This window comes from Oryzias latipes, chromosome 11 (assembly GCF_053564925.1).
Source record: "Oryzias latipes strain Hd-rR chromosome 11, Olatipes_Hd-rR_3.1".
Lineage (NCBI taxonomy): Eukaryota > Metazoa > Chordata > Actinopteri > Beloniformes > Adrianichthyidae > Oryzias > Oryzias latipes.
The window spans coordinates 29,289,410-29,311,618 of NC_136247.1; the positions used below are offsets into that span (position 1 = coordinate 29,289,410).

General features: G+C 53.1%; 1 protein-coding gene across 1 annotated transcript in view; it reads left to right on the forward strand.

The window, feature by feature from the left end:
• kmt2ba (lysine (K)-specific methyltransferase 2Ba) overlaps positions 1 to 22,003 on the forward strand; it is a 30,435-nt gene extending 8,432 nt beyond the window's left edge. The window contains exons 6-36 of the mRNA XM_023959671.2: positions 944 to 1,199; positions 1,433 to 1,494; positions 1,627 to 1,794; positions 2,855 to 2,961; positions 5,123 to 5,227; positions 6,217 to 6,330; positions 6,417 to 6,563; positions 7,039 to 7,131; positions 7,639 to 7,756; positions 7,842 to 7,955; positions 8,030 to 8,214; positions 8,291 to 8,383; positions 8,529 to 8,639; positions 8,733 to 8,809; positions 8,889 to 9,055; positions 9,154 to 9,221; positions 9,667 to 9,801; positions 9,879 to 10,037; positions 10,145 to 10,262; positions 10,339 to 10,417; positions 10,694 to 10,857; positions 12,076 to 12,237; positions 12,319 to 14,491; positions 15,443 to 15,559; positions 15,630 to 15,748; positions 15,812 to 15,934; positions 16,011 to 16,263; positions 16,339 to 16,449; positions 16,523 to 16,606; positions 16,685 to 16,814; positions 21,129 to 22,003. Of these exons, the coding sequence (XP_023815439.1) occupies positions 944 to 1,199; positions 1,433 to 1,494; positions 1,627 to 1,794; positions 2,855 to 2,961; positions 5,123 to 5,227; positions 6,217 to 6,330; positions 6,417 to 6,563; positions 7,039 to 7,131; positions 7,639 to 7,756; positions 7,842 to 7,955; positions 8,030 to 8,214; positions 8,291 to 8,383; positions 8,529 to 8,639; positions 8,733 to 8,809; positions 8,889 to 9,055; positions 9,154 to 9,221; positions 9,667 to 9,801; positions 9,879 to 10,037; positions 10,145 to 10,262; positions 10,339 to 10,417; positions 10,694 to 10,857; positions 12,076 to 12,237; positions 12,319 to 14,491; positions 15,443 to 15,559; positions 15,630 to 15,748; positions 15,812 to 15,934; positions 16,011 to 16,263; positions 16,339 to 16,449; positions 16,523 to 16,606; positions 16,685 to 16,814; positions 21,129 to 21,404 (6,188 nt within the window). The 3' untranslated portion in view covers positions 21,405 to 22,003. The remainder of the gene's footprint in view (positions 1 to 943; positions 1,200 to 1,432; positions 1,495 to 1,626; positions 1,795 to 2,854; positions 2,962 to 5,122; positions 5,228 to 6,216; positions 6,331 to 6,416; positions 6,564 to 7,038; positions 7,132 to 7,638; positions 7,757 to 7,841; positions 7,956 to 8,029; positions 8,215 to 8,290; positions 8,384 to 8,528; positions 8,640 to 8,732; positions 8,810 to 8,888; positions 9,056 to 9,153; positions 9,222 to 9,666; positions 9,802 to 9,878; positions 10,038 to 10,144; positions 10,263 to 10,338; positions 10,418 to 10,693; positions 10,858 to 12,075; positions 12,238 to 12,318; positions 14,492 to 15,442; positions 15,560 to 15,629; positions 15,749 to 15,811; positions 15,935 to 16,010; positions 16,264 to 16,338; positions 16,450 to 16,522; positions 16,607 to 16,684; positions 16,815 to 21,128) is intronic.
• The last annotated feature ends 206 nt before the right edge of the window (positions 22,004 to 22,209 follow it).

Consider the following 22,209-nt stretch of genomic DNA (forward strand, 5'->3'; position numbering starts at 1 on the left):
CTACTTTTGTTTAGCAGTTGTAGCTTTAATGACCACAGATTTGACCCTTGACCTCTGGATAATCTGGAGCTGAATGAGAAGCTGAGAACATTTCCACTTTTTGTTTGAGAAAATGACGCCGACATCAAAAGCAGCAGAGAAAAGGTTTCAGTCAGTCAACACTTTCATTAGCATTTACCCAAATTACCACAATCAGCCAAAAAAAACATAACACAAAAAAACAAAAGTTGTTTTTTTATTTTTAGATCAATGTAATTAAGTTATTTGCCAGCAAAAATATCTTTTGTCACACACAGATTAGCCATCGCTGTTGGAAAGCTATACCCAACATTGGTCGAACGAGCATCACTCAGTATGAGGTGAGGAAGTGCTGTTTGACAAATAGACTCACTGAACACATCTAGAGCCGACGCTGAAGCTCAGGCAGATGCTTTAGCTGAACATCAGCAGTGGTTTAATGTGCTTGTTTACAGTCAAACATTAATACAGAGCAGACGTGTCACAAATGTTGGGTAGAGGAGCTTTCACATCCAACTAGGTCTGTCTGGGACTTTTTCATGAACAAAGTACTTTAACCTTGAGAGAGGAAGCAAGCTTTACGATTGGACAGAAGTCCATTTAGAGCAGGGGTGGGCAATTCCAGGCCTCGAGGGCCGGTGTGTCTGCATGATTTCCAGATAGTCTTGCCCTACTCATGACTGATTACCTGGTTCAGGTGTGTCCAGCCAATTAGAACATGCCAGAGCAGGGTATGCTGGAAAACATGCAGGAATGCGGCCCTCAGTGCCCACCTCTGATTTAGAGTAACATCCTCCCATCACAGCCACTAGACTGACGGCTACGTTGTGGCGTCTAAAGATGCCGCCCACACATCAACTGCACATAACCCTGGGCGAGGTGTTCTTTGGCCCTTTTGCCCAACCTCTGTGTGTCTCGCCTGCAGATGTGGCAGATGATGATGACATCTTTGATCAGAGCAGAGCCCAGTGGGTTGTCTCTCAAGAAAGCATCCAGCGCAAGAGGCGCGGTAGAAAGTTCAAGAGGAGGAAAGTTCTGAGTCCGTACCTACCAGGAGGGATCCGTTCTCGGCGCTGTGGAGTCTGTGAGGGCTGCTCGGTGCTGGAAGACTGTGGGACGTGCATCAACTGCCTGGATAAACCAAAGTTTGGAGGCCCCAACACCAAGAGACAGTGCTGCGTGTAAGTGTCCCACCTGAACGCACAGAGGGAAAGGGCACTGAAGTCCTGGACCGACCGGGGCAGCAGTCCAAGCAAAGATTCAAGTGGAACTCACAGATGTCTTTTCTACAGCACACTGTATAATCTGCGTCCTGATTGGCTGTAGAAGCACTGAACTTCTCCTGTTGAGTTGAAAGCATGTTGACTGCTGCAGTTATAGAGGTCCCCTGAGGATTGTGCTTCCCTCTCTACAGATACAGACGGTGTGATCGGATTGAAAAAGCAAAGCTCCATCGTATTGGAAAAACCCTGAAAGGTATGCAGGAAGAGTGTCTGCTCCCCTCAGAAACATCAGTCTCTGTTTATTCATTCTGAAAACCTAAGCTATCAATCAGTTACAAAGGCATCTCCACATGATCATAGAATCATCTCCTTTTTCTCTCTCCAGTCCGGCCCAGGCCTTGGTCCGGCTCCCTGAAGGCGTCCTCCTCTGGGCTTGGGATCAGAAAACAGCCTCTGCGTAACCGTAAGCGGCGCTCCTTCAGCAATCTGCTGGAATCTGAAGAGGAGGAACAGGAAGAGTCGGGCAAATCAGCCGCCGCTTCGTCTAATCACGGTAACGAGCCGTTTTACCGGATGACCTTTTCCTAAAGCCCCCCAACCCATTCTGTTGAAGTACCTGGTTCTGTGTGGACCTCATCTGTTTACCCCTTCAGTTTATGCAGACAGAATAAAAACGGCGAGCAGCATTGTGCGGCTCTCAGGTGCCACCCGCCCTTGCTGCCCCCCCCCCCCCCCCCCCCCCCCCGACCCACCCTCACTCTCCCCGTCTGCCCCTGCCACCCCGGTCAGAGCAGTTTCATTTTGTTTTTGTTCATGTTTGTCTCCATGGCAACCATTTTATTTTCCGGTCTCCTGGGGGGGTGAACAGGTCGTTGTCATTTTTAGAAGAATTGGCAAAAGTAAATCTTTAGATTGGTAACTAATCATTTATTAATTATTATATGTTACATCGTGTTGAGTCAACATTTCATGAATATCAGTTTCCAGATATTCCAGCAATGAAACACCAAGACTTCTGTGAACTCTACACTAGAAATCCATCCACTTTCAAACCACTGATCATTTTCATCGGCTTCTAGGGTTTTTTTAGTTTGTGGCGTGTTAAAAAGCTAAGTAAATTGTCCAATTAATGCATCTAGACGATAAAGAAAACCACAACAAGAAGTAAGTTTCTAGTATTCAAGGGGGAATAGACAAAGGGGTGAGGGAGGACTCCCAGCAGCCTCTCTGTCTTTCAAAGCTCTTCTCCTCTGACCTTTCATTCAGATTCCCAGCAGGAGGTTACTTTTCCAACAGACAAAGTCAAAGAGGTCATTAGGGTGTCGTATAATGAAGCATTTGGGGGTTTCAGTTCAAACAGCATTTCTTCCTTATCTGCTGAGGACAGTGTGTCTTAACACCCCCCCCCCCCCCCCATCCTAGCTGGGGTAACAAGCAGATGAAAAAACACAGAACTGTTTCTGAAAAGGTAAAGAGGTCTGTTTGAGTTAGCATTTAATATACATTTGAACAATGATGAAAATGGAAACAAACGTAAACATTCGTCTATTCCACGCCTACAGAACAAATGTTTAAAGATGTTTCATGAAAGAATCACCTCTTGTGTTTCGTAGATGTCAGTCCTCAAAGCGGCGTTCCTCCGGTGGACGAGCAGGCGGAGGCGGGAAAACATCGCCGGCTGCTGGGCAGATTTCCCGGCAGTAAACAGAAAGCTCACAAGGTAAAAAGCCATCAGGTTTTCTGGCTCACCTGTCGGTGTTACCTGTTCAATCCTCTTATCTGATGAAGCCTGGGTAAAAGGGTATTTTGTTTTCTAAATGATTCTTTAGTTTTTATTGTTGGTGATATTCCTGAAGACTTCATGTTTTAAGCTGGGAATACGGCAGAGTGCTAAAATATTAGGAGATTTAAAGTCGGACGATTCAAAGACTTGATTAAAAGGTCAGAAAGAGTCAAGAATCAGCCTAAAAGCCTCTATTTTTGTATCCGTATGACATCAAAAGTTTATTTCCAGAAAATACATTGCCCAGGCCTTTAACTCACTCACCATTTGTAGCACAGTTGTTCATTTATTTTAATGTTTTTTGAATCTGAACGTTTTCTTCTCTCACGTGGATTTCTTTGCATGTTTCTCACCGCTCTTCGCCAAAGCTCAGCTCTCCATTCAGTCTGTATGCAGGCAGTCATGTGACCCGCCACTCTCATTCCAGTTTTCATCTTTCATTTCATAAAGTCATTAGACGATCAGGAAAACAGACTAACGTCTTTCTAACCCATTTTCATTGATCACATGAACTTTCATAAAAGCTAATCAGTTGGGAAATAAAATGGTTTTAAATTTTGTCCTGAATTTAGTCAGAAATGAGCCACATAAATCAAGTCCATTTTGGGAGAAGATGCTGGTGTCGGTTGACACGACTTCCTCATGTGTTTGTGCCGCCGCTTTACTTATTTTACTCACAAATCAATTCTTTTAACTTTTCCTTCTTTTCTGCTTTTCTGCTCAGCCCTTCAGGATTTTAAAGCCCCACTCTGATGAACAAAAAAGGTGTTTTTAAGAAGGTCTTGTGGCATTTATCTGATGGTGGGGGTCCCATCTGGAGAAAATTGAGCCTAAAGCTGCATTTCTGAAAATGTCTGTGAATCAGGAGCAGACGTCTTTGTTTTCCTGTTCTGAGCTGGAATCTGCATCCAAACTGTTCGGCTGGATTGCTCCAATACTGTTCTTTGGTTTTGGCTAAAAACAGCACCGTGGTCATCAGAGGAGCACTGGGGACGCTTTAGATCAGAAGATGATCAGAGTGGGACTTTAAGAAGCCTTCCAGCCTCTAGCAGAGCTGCTGTGATCTTTTCATTCATTCATCCATATCAACTGCTTTGAATCCAGAACGTCTAGACTTTTAGCGTGGACGTCGTCACGATTGTGTTGTTAGTTTTTGTCTTTTTTCAGGCACACCTATAAGTATTAGTAGCTTGTTTTGGCTGCTGTACGTAGGTGAGATGTGCACCAACCAATCCGAGGCCTTTTCTTAGCGTATCGCTGCTGAATATTTCCATTCCTGTCGGTGGTTTCCTGTTCCTTCTAACAGTCGTCAGCCACGCTGCCTCTCCCTTCACCCTCCCTTCGGCTGCCGCCGGTTGTCGCCTCTGCATGCTCTTGGTGTCAGTGTGACGTTGGCATTCGTCTTGCTGGTTGGCTTAGGCAGTTCCCTCCTTCACAGGCTCAGGAGAACACGGAGAAGATGGAGTCCAGAGAAACTTTGGCTGAGTCCAGACCCAGCGGAAGTCCAATGGCGAAGCTGCAGAAGCAGCTGCGCATACGCTTACAGCGGCTGCCCGATCATGTCCTGCAGTCCGCCGCTCTTTGTTTGCCTCATCAGATGCCGCCGTGTGTGGATGGGTGCATTGCAGAAACCAATCCACCGTTGTCCCTGCCAGTAACGCAGCCTGGCTTCTCAGGGCCGTCCTGTCCGATAGCGATCTCTACCCCAGAACCGTCCCAGCCTAAAACGCTCTCGGCGTCCCCTCAGCGGCCTCATGCGCCTACAAACGCAGCACGGAAAAATCTTGTCTTGCGATTGCACCGTCTGCATTTGAGCAAACTCCTGCCCCCATCATTAGCTGAGCCGTCCGTGGAGCACCCAGCAGAACTTTGCGTTGATGAGACTAACGTCGGTAAAAGTCTGCGCACGGTCGTGGCGAGGCCCCCTCAGACCGACGGTCTAGCCGCAGAATTACAGGAGGAGGTGCAAGAACGGCAGCAGCAGGAGGTGGACTCTGGTGGGACGCAGCATGAAGAGGAAAAGCAAGACTCTTCTGTAGAAGAGACGGTGCTGCCGAGCTGTCAGACCTCTGACCCACACTGTGTCCTTCGTTCCCAGACTCCTGCAGAGTGTGCATCCGTGAACACCCTGACGGGGTTAAGTAACGGCTTTAACCAAAAGGGCCTTTTGCAGAACAAGCACAAGATCCGAGTCGACTTTAAGGTGAGTTTGTGCTGACAAAGACTCTCATCTTTCATATCACGGTACGTCCTCTGCTCCATCCTGGTTTCTGTTCAGAGCCTGAGACAATGGATGAATGTAAAAGCCTCTTTAATCAACTCTATCCAGTCATTTTTAAATGACCTTATTTGTTCGGGTGCACAGCCTCTGTGTGTTAGCAGGTAAATAAAGGGTTTCTAAATAAAGATTGATTTGTTCAAAAAGCAAACCTTTCTTCACCCAATCACTGTATCAGAGAACTGGACTGAGTGGGACGTCATCTATCATGAAACAAACGCCGCCATGTTGGAGCCAGATGTCACTAGGAAGGAGTGATTGGAGGCGATGTTTCTATGGCAACCAGTTTCCAGTCAGGAGTGAGCTTGTTGGAAGACAACCCCTCCCGTGACTAGAAAGCGGGCGACACCAAGTCTCTCAATCAAATGTTTTGAATGTTGAATGGGAGTGCCATCAGGCTCCGCCCACTTTTACTGAAGCATCTGATTGGTCAGTTTATAACTTGAATATCGTGAAAAAAATGAGGATTATCAAGATGTACAATAAAAAAGGTATCAGATCCAGAAGGTTTTTCTGACCAGCTGTTTATGTCTCTGTGGAATCTGTGGGATTTTGGCTTCTTGAGGTCACTTCCTGTTTGGAACACCAGGGGGGCGGGGCCACTCAGTCCAGTTCTCTGATACAGTCGATGGTTCAAACCTTCCAGAAGTGAAGAACGTTGTTCTGTCAATGCTGTTGTATCCCTGCTTGCATTTATTTGTCAGAAAGGAAAGTAGGGTAAGAAATCTGTCCGTAAGAAACGTATTCACAAAAACAAAGTTGTGCACAAAGTATTGTCATCTGTGCATAACTGTGTCTTATGAAATACTGTTCTTATTGACAGATGTGTTACCCCATAGGGAAGTTCAGGGTAATGTCACTTCTGTAGTTTCTGACGGACTCCCCTGACCGTTTGGACTCCCGTCTTGTTGCAGGAGGACTGTGCTGTCCAAAACGTCTGGCTCATGGGCGGTCTGAGCATTCTCACCTCCATCCCCACCACTCCTCTGCCGGTCTGTCTGCTCTGTGCCAGTAAAGGACGGCATGAGGTACGGCCGCTCGCTCCGGTCGGCGTGGATCCCTCTGCCTGGAGCAGCTTAGCTAACCGACCGTTCTCGTGTCCGTCTCTCTACAGATGATTTTCTGCCAGATCTGCTGTGAACCTTTCCACAGCTTCTGCCTCACTCCAGAGGAGTGCCCCCAGGAAGACTCCAAGGAGAACTGGTGCTGTCGGCGCTGCAAATTCTGTCACGTCTGCGGCCGGAGAAGCAAAAGCGCAAAGGTGAGCAGCAGCGTGTTCAGGGGAGCAGGATATGAACGACGGCAGGAACGTCAACCCCTCCCTCTGTTCAAAGAGCCTTTTGTCTGAAAACTGATCCAAGGAGCGAATCTTAGTTCCCACAGTTTATGTTGATATTTTAAAATCACAATAATATTTAAAAAGGGTTTCATGTCACGACATTGAACTAGGAGGCTGATGCTGACTAAAACATGAACCCCCCAGGCTGTAGGTTTGCTCCAGACTCCTCCCACAGTCCAAATCGGCCTCTGCAGCTGAACCGGTGACTCTAACTTGTCCCTTACATGTGAATGTGTGTGTGGGGGGGGTTCTCTGTTGTGACGGCGGAACTGCTAGGGTCAATCCGCCTTCACCCTCTGGTGGCTGGGATAGGCTCCAGCCACCCTGAACAGGACTCAGCGGGTGTAGTAAATAGATGGGTGGAGGTTCACCGCTGTGTTTTTGGCCTTCGCTCCAGCCGGTGCTGCAGTGCCGAAGATGTCAGACCTGCTACCACCCCTCCTGCTTGGGACCAACGTACCCCAAACCTGTGAACTGCAGCCTGCCCTGGGTAAGACCCCAGACCCTTTATCTAGTGTTAGGGGCATTGAGGTGTCGACAGAACAGCAGTTTAAGGTACGTTAACAAACGTCCTGAAGCTGAGGTCTCTCTGTTGTTCCTTTCTGTTACTCTTTTCTTGCACATTTTGAAGTAAATTAAACATGTTTACAGTTTAAACTCAGACCATCCTTTGCCGTCACATCACCAAAGAAAAACACCAAAAGTTTCTTTCCATATGTGGAAACGAGGTTGCTAAGTGATGAAAAGCACATTTGTTTTTTTAGCTTCGCAAACATTTGGAGAAAATTGAGCGTGAAAGCCAAACCTGCTTAGAAATGTCCTTTGGATGCTCTTGTTCAGTATAACTACAACCACACAGTGTGAGTCTGAGAAATACATGAAATATAATTTATCTGTTTTTATAAAGTCACTAAAAACTGTGAAAGATGCTGCCCAGCCTGGATTTGATATGGATATGGTTTCGGGTGTTGATGGATTCCTCCTGGCGTTTGCGTAGGTGTGCATGACCTGCATTCGCTGTAAAAGCTGCGGCGTGACTCCTGGAAAGACCTGGGACCTGGCCTGGAACCACGAGCAGGATCTCTGCCCAGAATGCACCATTCTCAACAAGAAAGGTGGGCGTCTGTCCACGATTGAGAAGATGTGAGCTGGTTCTTCAATGACACACAGAGTGATGAAGAGGAGGATTTTGTGTTGCAGGTCATTTCTGCACCGTCTGTCAGAAGTGTTACGAGGACGGCAGCCGGCCGCTGCAGATGATCCAGTGTTCTGAGTGCAGACACTGGATTCATCCCAAATGTGAAGGACTCTCAGGTACAGGAATCACGTCTGACGGTGCTGTTGATGAAGATCACCTGGAGGTCACCTTGCTCATGTTTGCCATGCAGAGGAGCTGTGTGGTCTGATGTCCACCCTACCAGACTCTGGAGGTTTCACCTGCACGCCTTGCAGAGGAACAGCAGACAACACTTTGAAGGAGGACCTGCAGGCCAAGCTGATGGCTGGGCTGGAGGAGGTGCTCTCTGACCTCCTCTCCTCCAGCAGCACGCAGCACCTCCTGCTCTGTAAAGCGGTACGTCAGCAGAAAACACTCGGATCATCTTCACCTGAGGGACCAGCCGAACCTTTTTGGGTTTTCTGTCCTTCAGTGTCTGGAAACGACAGCGGCGAGGGAGCAGCGACCCGTCTGTGACCTGCAGGCAGTGCAGCAGAAGTCCAAGGGGCGGGGCTACCCTTCCATCGTGAGTTCTGGCTCTTTTTGGTCTTCTACGACGATGACTAGAAGTCAGCCAGCTGTTGTCTGGCTGAGGAAATCCAGAAAATGTTTGTTGTTTTGATGCTTTGGTCCCAGCACAGCTGCTCTCTCTGATTTTGTTCCTCTTTCAGAAAGCGTTCCACACGGACGTTGCTGCTGTGATGAGGAAGAGGCTGAAGGAGGAAGAACTTCTTCCTGAGGACCAGAAACTGACCACTCAGGCTCGGGCCCACTATGTCCAAGTGAGCTGCCCCCCCTCCTCCCCCACAGGCGGTTATCGCCGCTCAGAGCTCCACGCTTCTGTTTGATCTCACCTGAGCTTTGGTTCCCAACAGGTGATGAAGAGAGTTTTCAGCTGGTTTCCTGCTTGCTATTTCAAAAAGTGGAGTTCATTCTCAGAAGAATTTCCCACGTGAGTACAAACACAAGCCGCCGCTCATTTGCATAATCCATCAGCGCCTTCACAGCTTCCGGTTGTCGTCTTGTTTCAGCGGCATGCTCCCAGACGCAGTCCTCCCGCCTTCTCAGGAGCACAGCTACGCCCAGTGGCTGGAGAGGACGTACCAGGCCAAAGAGCCCAGAGCGCCGCAGAGCGACGGCGGGCCGCCGCCAGGCAGAGCGCGGTCGTCCCCTCACGTCCTCCCCCTACACCAACACGGTACACAAATACCCTGGATTTCTCTGCTGCTCTGAGTTTGATCTGTCAGGACCTGAGAAGCAGATGTGAGGAAGTTCTGCTTCACTTTACTTTCCCAGAGTCCACCAAGACTAGAGATGTGCGGCAGTGCGTCCTGTGCCAGCAGTACGGAGACTCTCCCACCAGTGTACGTTTGTTTTGGTTATTAATCTGGAATCATTGTTTCTAACAGACCTCAGAAAAGTCCACTTTCACTAAACAAGTGACACGTTTGTGTCTGATTGACGTGTATGAAAGCTTTGTGTAGAGCAGGTTACCATAGGAACTGGATGCCCATATAAGGGCATTGCAGTGGCGAGGCCTGTGTGTAGAGCAGAGGTCTCCAGCCTCCTTCAGACGTGTCTGAGGCTGAAGCAGACGTCTGATTCTGGGTTTTAGCTCTCGGGTTCTCGTCATTTTTGGGGTAAAGTTTCTAAATGTCTGCAGCTGCTTAAACTTTATTTGTTGGTATAGGATCCGTCCAGATGTGATCTATGGGGTCGGCTCCTTGTCTGCGTCCACAGACTGATGTACTCAGTCGTCCTCTCAGAGGGAACTCCTCTACTAAACATCTGTTTGTCTGGTCCGGACAGGACGCGGGCCGGCTGCTGTACCTGGGTCAGAACGAGTGGGCGCACGTGAACTGCTGCCTGTGGTCTGCAGAGGTCTACGAGCAGAACGGGGCTCTGCTGCAAGTGCACAGCGCCGTTTCAAGGGGGCGCCATCTGGTAAAACCCACCGTACCTTCTCCGCTCGTGTTAGAACTCTCTAGTGCGATTCTGAGCCGTCCCGTCTCCATGTCCAGCGCTGCGACCGCTGTGGACAGTCGGGGGCCACGGTGGGCTGCTGCCTCGCCACCTGCCAGAGTAACTTCCACTTCATGTGTGCTCGCGCCGAAAGCTGCGTGTTCCAGGCGGACAGGAAGGTGTACTGCTGCATGCACCGGGACCTGGTCAGCACAAAGGTACCGAGGAAGAGCACACCTGTGGGAGCTTTCACTTCCTGTTGGAGTCGTGTGCTCCAACGCTTCACCGTAAAGCACAGTCTGTAGCTGTTGCTGATCCTTTTCAGGTGGTTTCTGGGGCGGCCTTTGAAGTCCACCGCCGCATGTATGTGGACTTTGACGGAATCAACCTCAGGAGGAAGTTCCTCACAGGCCTGGAGCCGGAAACCATAACTATGACCATAGGTAACATGACCTTCAATCTCCCGTTTCCTGTTTCTAGTTTAGGTTGGGATTTTCCTGAAATCCTCGTCTTTTGCAGGTTCACTGCAGATCCAAAAACTCGGCGTTTTGTCCGAATTGTCTTCCAACGGTCGGATGCTGTATCCTGTGGGCTATCAGTAAGATCTTCCCGCCTTTGCTCTGCCTTTTTCTTTGAAACACAGTGCTTTATTCAGAAAGATGAGAAAATACGTTTCCTCCTCTGTTGCTGTGAGGGCTGAAGTCTGGGAAGTAGGACTCAAATGTTTTTAGGCGGTAAAACTCCCCACTGCACACTTTATCCCCTTTTCTCAGACAGACATGAACATTTTTACACTTTTCATACCTTCATAGAACAGTAAGTCCAGGATGAGAGACTAAAAAGCTGCTTTGATCTTCATTTCTGTCCTCTCCAGATGTTCTCGGTTGTACTGGAGCACTGTAGATCCCAGGAGGCGCTGTAAGTACACCTGCAAGGTGACGGAGGTCAGCACGCCGCTCCCCGGCGAAGAACAGGACCCCAGATGGGACAAGGACCAGAACCACACTATAGTCCACAGTCCCGGTCAGGACTTCTCAGGTTATTCCACGTCTTATTGGCTCACGACTGGATTATATTTTAAAGCTCATTATCAGTGGTCATGACCCCCCAGCAGTGCAGATGTGTCGTCTGTAGACGTCTGCTGCCGCTGGGTGAACACATTTTGGTGTCTACGGAGGACATTTGGGGCTTCTCATCAATCTAAAGGGGCGGGGCTCTGGGATTTTGGAGATTTTTCCTAATTTATTTCCATTGATCTTTGAGCAGATTGATCTGCAGAATTTCTCCTGCAACCTTCATTTAAATGATCACTTTGTTCATCTCTGACTCCAATATTAAAGCTAGAGCTTTCATGCAATTATTATTTTGTGCAATTAATTAATCCTGATTTGTAAATAATTCATCTTATTTTATCTATTTTTAATCAAGCTCAACAATCGTGATGAAAAGCCTCATTTTGAGGTGTTTTCTTTAAAATTTGTGACATTGTGCGGCAGAAAAATATCAAATTAAAACTAAAAACAGACTTGAAGAACTTGAGCTGACAGAACAGACGATTACACCATCAGAGGTTTATTTTCCATCTCCAACAATGAAGAGAATAAAAACCAGAACCAAACATAAAACGTGCTCCAAGTCAACACATGAACCGGTTGGAGCAGCTCGTCAGCTTCATCCCTTCACAGATGACAGTCGGGTCTCAGGTTTGCATCACTTCTGTTCTGTTCTGACACCGAGCCACGGAGGGATTTTTGTGCCGTCATTCCAAGCGCAACACGCAGTTTTGGGCGTAAGAAATGTGTGCTCATAAAACCTTTTTGTTCTTAAAAGTCAAAAATACAAAACAGTTTTACTAGAGAGAAATTCTGGAAACAGAACAGCATGACCTTCATGTCCTCGTCTGTGATTGGTCGGCTTTTGTGACGCGGCGCCCGGTTCTCTTTCCAGAGTTTCTCTCTAGTAAAATTGTCTTGCTTTCTCCTGTTTTAAGTATGAAATCGTTTTTAACACAGAATTGTTACTTTTATGCTCAAAATGGTGAGTGATGCATTTGGAATACTGGCAAAAAATGGATCCGCACAAGAAAGACGCGTTTTCAGCCGACTTCAGATCAAACAGAAAACACCACAATAGTTACAAAGAGAAATGGAGATTAAAGCGATTTAAAAAGCCTACATTTTTCTGTGGTTAGTAATTCCTTTTTAACGCCAGAATCTGCCCCCCCCCCCTAATTAAAACCAGCTTCTCTTCTTCCAGACATGCCGTCTCCAGGTTGTCTGAGCCCATCGCCCAGCCCCGTGACGTCCACCACGCCATCACCCAACGCCAAAGTCCACCACACGCCTGGACCCAAGAGTCCCGGTTACTCGCACACCCGGAGACCTGCAGGGGGGTCGTCCCGGCCCCTCCCATCCCCAGGTCAGTGCCCACTCTGCTGGCCGCACTCGTGCGTGCATGGAGCTGTACACTGAAGGCGCTCTCTCCCTCTGCTGCCGTCAGGCTCGGCTCCACAGAAACCTCATCCCATCCTGACCCTCAGGGACCTCGAGGACACCCGTCGCCCACGCAGGCTCTCCTCCAGGAGCCGCTGCAGCTCCTCCCCGACGGAGAGTGATCCGCCCGTACCCATGTCCCTGCGGCCCGCCGCCAGATGCAGCCTGTTCAACTCCCCCCCCAGGCTGTCCAACGTGGGCCCAGGCTCTCCTCCTCTGTCAAGACAGAACTCCTTGTCTCCGGTTTGGAGCTCTCCCCCCAGATCCAGCTCCAGCCTCCCCGCAGGTCTCTCTCCTCAGCGAGCGGCGCTCACTCACTCCCCAGGAGGAAGGCAGAGCTTTAAAATCACCACCCCGGTGTCTGCCGAGGTCCCTCAGGACTTTCTGGCCTCGTCTGAGGCCGAAGATGCAGCGGTGGCGACGACCAACGGGATCTCCCTGTCCCCGGAGAACCTGGAGGAGGAGGTGGCCCAGCTGATGTCCCAGGAGCTGCCCTGCAGCGTGTTCGACCCCGACACGGAGGTGGCGGTGGCCTCCATGCTGAACGCCAAGCTGGAGTTTGACGAGGCTTTCCTGGCCGAGAACGTGGCGCTGAACTGTGGACCCCACGGCGTCAGAGAGGAGGGGGAGGCAGCAGAGGGCGGGTTGCAGAAGGACCTCGGAGCAGACGCTTCCGAGGACGAAGACTCCGGCCGCTACCTGAAGTTTTCACGGACCGTCGTCTGCGACGCGGTTGGCGGCGCGGGTTCCTCCGTTCCGGCGCCGTCAGCTCCGTCCATATCCCAGCTGGACGGGGCGGACAGCGGGTCGGAGAACGACGACGGCGAGGTCGTTGACGAACAAATCAGAAGTCCTGCTCGTCAGAACACGCCCACAAAAAAGCTAACCATTGCCCTGAAGCGGCTGGAGTCCATTTTTAGCGTGTCAAAGCCGAGCGCGGTCCCTCAGATGGAGGCGGAGCTTCAGGAAGGCTTGTCCAACAGCGAGCTGACTTTGCACGAGGAAGAGGTGTCCGTGACCCCGGACACGTCCCAGAGAGATCTGATCTTGTCTTCAGAAACGGGTCATTTCGTCCCCACTGAAGACGCCTCCGCGGGCCGCCCGGGCGTCAGCGGCGTCCTGGAGAAAGACGACAATAGTTCGTCTGGGGAGTCCGTGGAAGGATTCCAGGATGACGTGAACGACCCCGATTACTCCCCAGAGCCTGTAATCAAGAAGAGTCCCGTGGCACTGATGAAGACCCTCACCGTGAAGGCCAGACCGCCCCCCCCTACCGGGATCGGCCTACCAAAGGACTGTTTTAAGCCTAAACTCAGTCTTCCTCTGCCTCGCCGACCTGAACCGGCTCTAGCCAACAGGTCCGCCTCTTCTTCTGCTGTCACGTTCTGCACGGTCCCCCGACCCGTCACCTCCCCGATCGTCATCAACGGCTTGAATACTTTACCCATTCACGCCGCGCAGAGCAAAACCATCGCTGTCCGCCTGGAAAACGCCAAACCCCAAGTTCAGATTCCACTAAATCCGGCCACGAACTCGGCGGCGCCTCAGGCTCCGGGCCGCCAGGTCCTGCTGGTCAACCGCCACGGACAGGTTCTGGTCAAAGACCCCCGATCCAACACCTTCCAGCAGCTTCCCACCACCTCCCCCAGCTACCACCGCATCAGTAGCATAGCCAAGATTCTGCACCGGGACGGCGGCGTGCAGTCTTCGGTTCCCCGCCTCATCTTTAAGACCGGCCCCAGCCAGCCGCCCCCTAATGCCCCCCCCAACCACGCCGCCGCAGAGAAGAAAATCATCTACAGAATGGTTCCCATCAAGACCGCGGCCATCCCCGCTCCCGCCGCTCCGCTCGCCGTGCAGACGCTTCTCCAACCGTCTTCCTCCACCTCAACAGACGGCGCCGCCGCTCGGGTCATCATCAACAGAACGACGGGCCCTCCCGCCGGCTCGGCGAGGCCCAAGCCCATCATCCTCAGCGGCTCGCCGCAGGTCGCCCCCAGACTTTTAGTGCCGCCCCAAGCTGCACCTGCCGAGGATTCCCCTGAGCCAAGCGGCGATGACGTCATCCGGCAGGCGAGGGTGAAGAGGGTGTCCACGGTCACGGACAGGCCGAGCAGGAAGAAGGCCAGGATGGACTTCCTGAAAGACTCGGCAGAGTCGGAGGAACCTCAGGAGAGCAGGTAGGAGTCCGGTCGCTTAACGCCATTAGCTTCATTAGTAGGGATGGTACCGGTACCGGTGTATTCGGAACCACCGTACTGATACTGATGCCTGAAGAACCACTGGTACCGCATAAAATCACGGGTTCTGGTGCTTCGTTTAGAACTTGTCGGTCTATTTATCAGTCCTGCTGCACAGATCCAGCAATCGTTTCATCTTTCCAGAGACTGTGGGCGAGTTAATATGGGTGGGCGGAGCTTCAGACGGGGTGCACAGGCAGAGCCAGTGTGGAGGTTCTGTTAAGCTTCACAGAAAAAGATTCCAAGTCAGTGACCCGATGGATAATAGTGACGTTTACGACGCTCTACAGAAAGACTGTTGTCATGGCGATGAGCCGTGAACTGTTTCCTGAACTGTTTCAAAAACTCCATTTTGGCTCCAAAACCATTTCAGGAAAACTGTTTTAGCAGCAGCACTGTTTCAAATGTCCAGGTGTCGTTTTAGCTCGTGCTGGTTAGCGGCGCCTTCCGTCCGTGAAACCAGGGTTCGAATCCGGGCTGCTCCCTATTCCCTTCTCTGCTTCTGTGCCGGTCCCAAGCCCGGATAAATTGAGGGGGTTGCGTCAGGAAGGACATCCTGCGTAAAATATTGCCAAGTTTACCATGCGACTCCTCCTCGAAGGGTGGGTTGTTTCGCTGTGGCGACCCCCTGAATGAGAAAGAAGACTGTTTCAAAAGTCCAGGTTTGGTACTGGTACCGTTTCTAAATCACCGTTTGGACGTTTCCAAAGCACCGGCTGGGCATATGGCGTTGGTTTTGAAAAAGACTGATCATGGTGACGCCTGATGGGGAGTTATTGTCATCAGGATGACAATAACTCCCCATCAGGATGATGGGCGAACCCGAGCCGCCGCGTTCTGTGGACGGCAGATCATCTCCCAGAGTCCAATACGGCGTCTATCTTTGAACAGAACCGGTGGAATCAGGATGAAAGCTCCAAGCAGTAAAGATGTTCTGAACCTGGATCCGGATAAGAAAGGCAGCTTGTTGAAGATGGCTGCTCCGTCTCCTCCTCCTCCGCCCCGCAGGTTTGTTCCAGTCTATCCATCCTCATTCTCTCTGTCCGTCATGTAAATGAAAACGGCGTTTCCATCTCAGGTCTTCTCGGGTGGACGGCCCGCCTGCTGCGGATCAGAGCGGCGCTCAGCCACAGGTCAAGACGCACACGTGGATCAGTTCTCGCCATGGCGACCTCTCCGAGTGGGGGCCGTGCACAGGTTTGAGGCCGCCGTTTGGACCGGGAAGTCCCTGCAGGTTCTCCTCTGACCCGGTCTCTGCAGGTTTCAGTTCCGAGGACGACGCCCCGGCGTCCAAACACAGGAAGACGTACATGAACCAGCCTCACCTGCGCTTCGAGATCACCAGCGAGGACGGCTTCAGCGTGAAGGCCAACAGCATCGAGGGTGAGATGTTCAGAGCATCGCCTCCTCTCCTGAACGTCTCCTCTGACTGCTGTGGTTCTGATCCGCTTCCCTTCAGTGGCGTGGCGCGCCGTGATCGACGGCGTCTTCGAGGCGCGAGCGGCCTTCCACCTGAAGCAGCTCCCGCTGGGCGTGATGAGCGGCCCGCGCGTCCTGGGCGTGGTCCACGACGCCGTCATCTTCCTCCTGGAGCAGCTGCAGGGCGCGGCCGACTGCAAACGCCACCGCTTCCGCTTCCACCGCTGCGACGCGCTGGAGGAGGAGCCGCCGCTCAACGCCAGCGGTTGCGCGCGGGCGGAGGTCTACACGCGGTGCGGACCCCTCCCTCTGCATCACCGCAGCCCTTGGTGACGCGGCGCTGATGCTCCCTGTGCTCCTCCCACCAGGAAAGCGACGTTTGACATGTTCAACTTCCTGGCGTCTCAGCACCGACAGCTTCCCGACCTGGTCGGCCCCTTTGATGAAGATGAAGACGAATTCCCGCTGAAAGCCTCCAGGTTTGTCCGGCCTCTGTTGTTGTAGAAAAATATGCGTGTGTTTCCGTGGTAACAACCCATCTGCTGCGTTCAGACGCGCCACCAGCACCGAGCTCCCCATGGCCATGAGGTTCAGACACCTGGAGAAAACCTCCAAGGAGGCGGTGGGAGTGTACAGGTACGTTTGTGTGCAGCGATGACTACACAGTCTGCATGAAGATGAGGAGGATGAAGGTTTCCCGTCTGCGCTCCCTAGATCCCTGATTCACGGTCGCGGACTGTTCTGCAAGAGGAACATCGAGGCCGGAGAGATGGTGATCGAGTACGCCGGCACGGTCATCCGCTCCGTTCTGACGGACAAGAGAGAGAAGTTTTACGACGGAAAGGTCAGTCCTAGCCCCGCCCCCTCTGTTCACGCCTCTCCCAGCATGTGTGGGAGGAGCTACAATCAAAGTTTTGAGAAGACCCGGGTTGATTTCTGCTAAGGCGTTGGTAATCCCGCCTCCAAGTCCAGTTCATGACATCATTCAGAGACTCTACCGCTACGGCGAGCTTCACCGCCGCTGCAGGAGCGGCACCTGAAGGATGGCGGTACTTCTGTGTCTCTGTGACCCGGTTTGACTTCCCGCGTTACTCCGTGGAGGGAAACATGAGAATAAAACGAGACGATTCCGTTTTGGTCTCCATACAAATAAGAAGAATATTCTGAGTTCATGTTGGTTCTGGACTCCGCCCACACGCTAAGGTCCTGATTGGTTGAGGTGACATGAATTCTATGGCCGCATTTCCACTGCAGGGTTCAAGTGACCCAATTCAAATTTTTTCCTCTCATGTGGCACAGATCAGATATGACCGGTGAACGTGGAAGCAGGACAAAAGCGCATGGATTCTGATTTTCTCAGATCGGATTCAGGCCTCATTCATATGTGGAAATAAATCGGATACGTGCATTTGCGTGTGCCATGTAAGCAGACAAATCGGATATTCTCGAGTAAATACGAGTCGTACGTCAGTGACGTCGACTCAGGACACCACCCACTGAGATCACATGACTCATTAAGGTGCTTTTGTGCTGATGTTGCTGTTGAAGGACAGCTGGAGCCCCATCAGCTGTTACCTCTCAGCCTCAGGCTTCAGACCGTAATCGGAAACCGCTGTCATTCCCGGTCCGGTCCCGGTCGGGACACAAACGGTAACTAATCACGCGGGACACCGTTGCTATGGAACAGGCTAGAAGCCGGTTATATCTTTGCTTGAATCAAACGTCTGCAAACACTTCCTCCTTCAAAACTCAGAGAGAGACCATAAGCCGGCCCAGCATCCCTCCTTGTTCCTCTCCCACGCATCCCCTCTCCTGCTTCATCCTGGAACACCCAAGGCAACGCCTCCTTCCCCCGCTGTGTTGCCTCCATGACAACCGCAGTCACACAAAAGAAACACAACATAAAGGGGAGGGTTACGCCATGCTAAACGTTTGCCGTTTGGACCAACACGCATCTTCTAAATATGCTTTTATTACTGTTATGATGTCAGTGCTGAGGTCCACGGAAGGCGGAAATGCTACGTTTACGTCGTCCTCAGAACGTCTACGTTTGATAGTTTCAGCAGTGTAGTGTAGATACGGGCCACTTTTAAAAGATGATGGAAGCGGGTCGTCAAAAAAATCGGATATAGTCAGAAAATCGGATTTGGGCATCAAGACCTGCAGTGGAAATGCAGCCCTGGACCTGGGCTACAGAATCACGCCGCGCCTGAGGCTGTAAACACGCCGCAGGGACTCTGATCGCGTGCTTGACATAAAAGTGGACGCCCCCGCCTCACGGTGGCGTTCCTCTCTGTGAAAGGGGACGCCCCCGCGTCACGGTGGCGTTCCTCTCTGTGAAAGGGGACGCCCCCGCCTCACGGTGGCGTTCCTGACAGTGAAAGGGGACGCCCCCGCCTCACGGTGGCGTTCCTGACAGTGAAAGGGGACGCCCCCGCCTCACGGTGGCGTTCCTGACAGTGAAAGTGGACGCCCCCTGTCTCACGGTGGCGTTCCTCTCTGTGAAAGGGGACGCCCCCGCCTCACGGTGGCGTTCCTGACAGTGAAAGTGGACGCCCCCGCCTCACGGTGGCGTTCCTGACAGTGAAAGTGGACGCCCCCTGTCTCACGGTGGCGTTCCTCTCTGTGAAAGGGGACGCCCCCGCCTCACGGTGGCGTTCCTGACAGTGAAAGTGGACGCCCCCTGTCTCACGGTGGCGTTCCTCTCTGTGAAAGGGAACGCCCCCGCCTCACGGTGGCGTTCCTCTCTGTGAAAGGGGACGCCCCCGCCTCACGGTGGCGTTCCTCTCTGTGAAAGTGGACGCCCCCGCCTCACGGTGGCGTTCCTGACAGTGAAAGTGGACGCCCCCGCCTCACGGTGGCGTTCCTCTCTGTGAAAGGGAACGCCCCCGCCTCACGGTGGCGTTCCTCTCTGTGAAAGGGGACGCCCCCGCCTCACGGTGGCGTTCCTCTCTGTGAAAGGGGACGCCCCCGCCTCACGGTGGCGTTCCTGACAGTGAAAGTGGACGCCCCCCGCCTCACGGTGGCGTTCCTGACAGTGAAAGTGGACGCCCCCGCCTCACGGTGGCGTTCCTCTCTGTGAAAGGGGACGCCCCCGCCTCACGGTGGCGTTCCTCTCTGTGAAAGGGGACGCCCCCGCCTCACGGTGGCGTTCCTGACAGTGAAAGGGGACGCCCCCGCCTCACGGTGGCGTTCCTGACAGTGAAAGTGGACGCCCCCCGTCTCACGGTGGCGTTCCTCTCTGTGAAAGGGGACGCCCCCGCCTCACGGTGGCGTTCCTCTCTGTGAAAGGGGACGCCCCCGCCTCACGGTGGCGTTCCTCTCTGTGAAAGGGGACGCCCCCACCTCACGGTGGCGTTCCTGACAGTGAAAGTGGACGCCCCCGCCTCACGGTGGCGTTCCTCTCTGTGAAAGGGAACGCCCCCGCCTCACGGTGGCGTTCCTCTCTGTGAAAGGGGACGCCCCCGCCTCACGGTGGCGTTCCTCTCTGTGAAAGGGGACGCCCCCGCCTCACGGTGGCGTTCCTGACAGTGAAAGTGGACGCCCCCCGCCTCACGGTGGCGTTCCTGACAGTGAAAGTGGACGCCCCCGCCTCACGGTGGCGTTCCTCTCTGTGAAAGGGGACGCCCCCGCCTCACGGTGGCGTTCCTCTCTGTGAAAGGGAACGCCCCCGCCTCACGGTGGCGTTCCTCTCTGTGAAAGGGGACGCCCCCGCCTCACGGTGGCGTTCCTCTCTGTGAAAGGGGACGCCCCCGCCTCACGGTGGCGTTCCTCTCTGTGAAAGGGGACGCCCCCGCCTCACGGTGGCGTTCCTGACAGTGAAAGTGGACGCCCCCGCCTCACGGTGGCGTTCCTCTCTGTGAAAGGGGACGCCCCCGCCTCACGGTGGCGTTCCTCTCTGTGAAAGGGGACGCCCCCGCCTCACGGTGGCGTTCCTGACAGTGAAAGGGGACGCCCCTGCCTCACGGTGGCGTTCCTGACAGTGAAAGTGGACGCCCCCCGTCTCACGGTGGCGTTCCTCTCTGTGAAAGGGGACGCCCCCGCCTCACGGTGGCGTTCCTCTCTGTGAAAGGGAACGCCCCCGCCTCACGGTGGCGTTCCTCTCTGTGAAAGTGGACGCCCCCGCCTCACGGTGGCGTTCCTCTCTGTGAAAGGGAACGCCCCCCGCCTCACGGTGGCGTTCCTGACAGTGAAAGTGGACGCCCCCGCCTCACGGTGGCGTTCCTCTCTGTGAAAGGGAACGCCCCCGCCTCACGGTGGCGTTCCTGACAGTGAAAGTGGACGCCCCCGCCTCACGGTGGCGTTCCTGACAGTGAAAGTGGACGCCCCCCGCCTCACGGTGGCGTTCCTCTCTGTGAAAGGGAACGCCCCCGCCTCACGCTGGCGTTCCTGACAGTGAAAGTGGACGCCCCCCGCCTCACGGTGGCGTTCCTCTCTGTGAAAGGGGACGCCCCCGCCTCACGGTGGCGTTCCTGACAGTGAAAGTGGACGCCCCCCGCCTCACGGTGGCGTTTCTGACAGTGAAAGTGGACGCCCCCCGCCTCACGGTGGCGTTCCTGACAGTGAAAGTGGACGCCCCCCCGCCTCACGGTGGCGTTCCTGACAGTGAAAGTGGACGCCCCCCGCCTCACGGTGGCGTTCTTGACAGTGAAAGTGGACGCCCCCCCGCCTCACGGTGGCGTTTCTGACAGTGAAAGTGGACGCCCCCCCGCCTCACGGTGGCGTTTCTGACAGTGAAAGGGGACGCCCCCGCCTCACGGTGGCGTTCCCCCCGCCTCACGGTGGCGTTCCTCTCTGTGAAAGGGGACGCCCCCGCCTCACGGTGGCGTTCCTGACAGTGAAAGTGGACGCCCCCCGCCTCACGGTGGCGTTCCTGACAGTGAAAGTGGACGCCCCCCGCCTCACGGTGGCGTTCCTCTCTGTGAAAGGGGACGCCCCCGCCTCACGGTGGCGTTCCTCTCTGTGAAAGGGAACGCCCCCGCCTCACGGTGGCGTTCCTGACAGTGAAAGTGGACGCCCCCCGCCTCACGGTGGCGTTCCTGACAGTGAAAGTGGACGCCCCCCGCCTCACGGTGGCGTTTCTGACAGTGAAAGTGGACGCCCCCCGCCTCACGGCGGTCAGAACGGCTCACCTCTGCTTCCTGCGTCTCTCCTGCAGGGCATCGGCTGCTACATGTTCCGCATCGACGACTTCGACGTGGTGGACGCCACCATGCAAGGCAACGCCGCCCGCTTCATCAACCACTCGTGCGAGCCCAACTGCTACTCCCGCGTCATCAACGTGGACGGCCGCAAGCACATCGTCATCTTCGCCTTGAGGAAGATCTACCGGGGGGAGGAGCTCACCTACGACTACAAGTTCCCCATCGAGGACGAAGACAACAAGCTGCACTGCAACTGTGGGACGCGGCGATGCCGCCGCTTCCTGAACTGAAGGCGCCGCTTTGAATTCTGGGAGATGAAGCAATAAGAAGAACCCAGATCCCCGGGGGCTCCTCTGGAGCCCACCTCCACATGGGGGAGCAGAGCAGGTTCTCCTGGAACGTTGGCGTCTCCGTTTTCCTCCCTCACTCTGAAAAACCTCCTTTTTGTTTCATCTGTTGTCTTTGATCCGACTCGGTCTGCTCTCCTGCATTTGTCTGATATTTTTTTAACTATAGCGTGTTTTAAAGCTCTGAGGGGCGGGGTTAACTATGCTCCGCCCCTTTCAGTCTTTTCTTATATTTAAACAATAAATGTGGATTTTGAAATAAATGCTTTTGAGCTTTTAAAAAGGTGAGAAACGGCGCTGCTTACCTGTCACGGGTGAGCTAAGGGTCAGAGGTCAAAGGTCAGCTGTGTTCTGACTGAAGGGTTCTAGCGGCGCCTCCTGAGACGTTTTCGTTGCTGGAGCCTGTAAATAGTTGTACAGACTTTCTAAACCTGCTGGATTGTTTTTTACCGTCACTTTTCTAAATTATGTTCCGTAAAGATTTTGTCCTGCCGGTTTTTTACAGTTCAGATTGTATTTAATAAATGAAATTCAGACACAAACTTTTTCTTCTCTGTTCAGGTTGAGATTCTGGTTCTGCTGAGAAGCTTCTCCTTGGTCACTTTGGGTTCATCAGAACCGCCCTCACAGTCTAATGTGTGGAGCTGCTTCTGAACAGAACGGGTCACATTAGTGACAGTTCAGGTAGATCCTGCAGGAGGACCAGAACTCCTGAGAACTTCTAACCGTTTATTAATATTTTGTCACC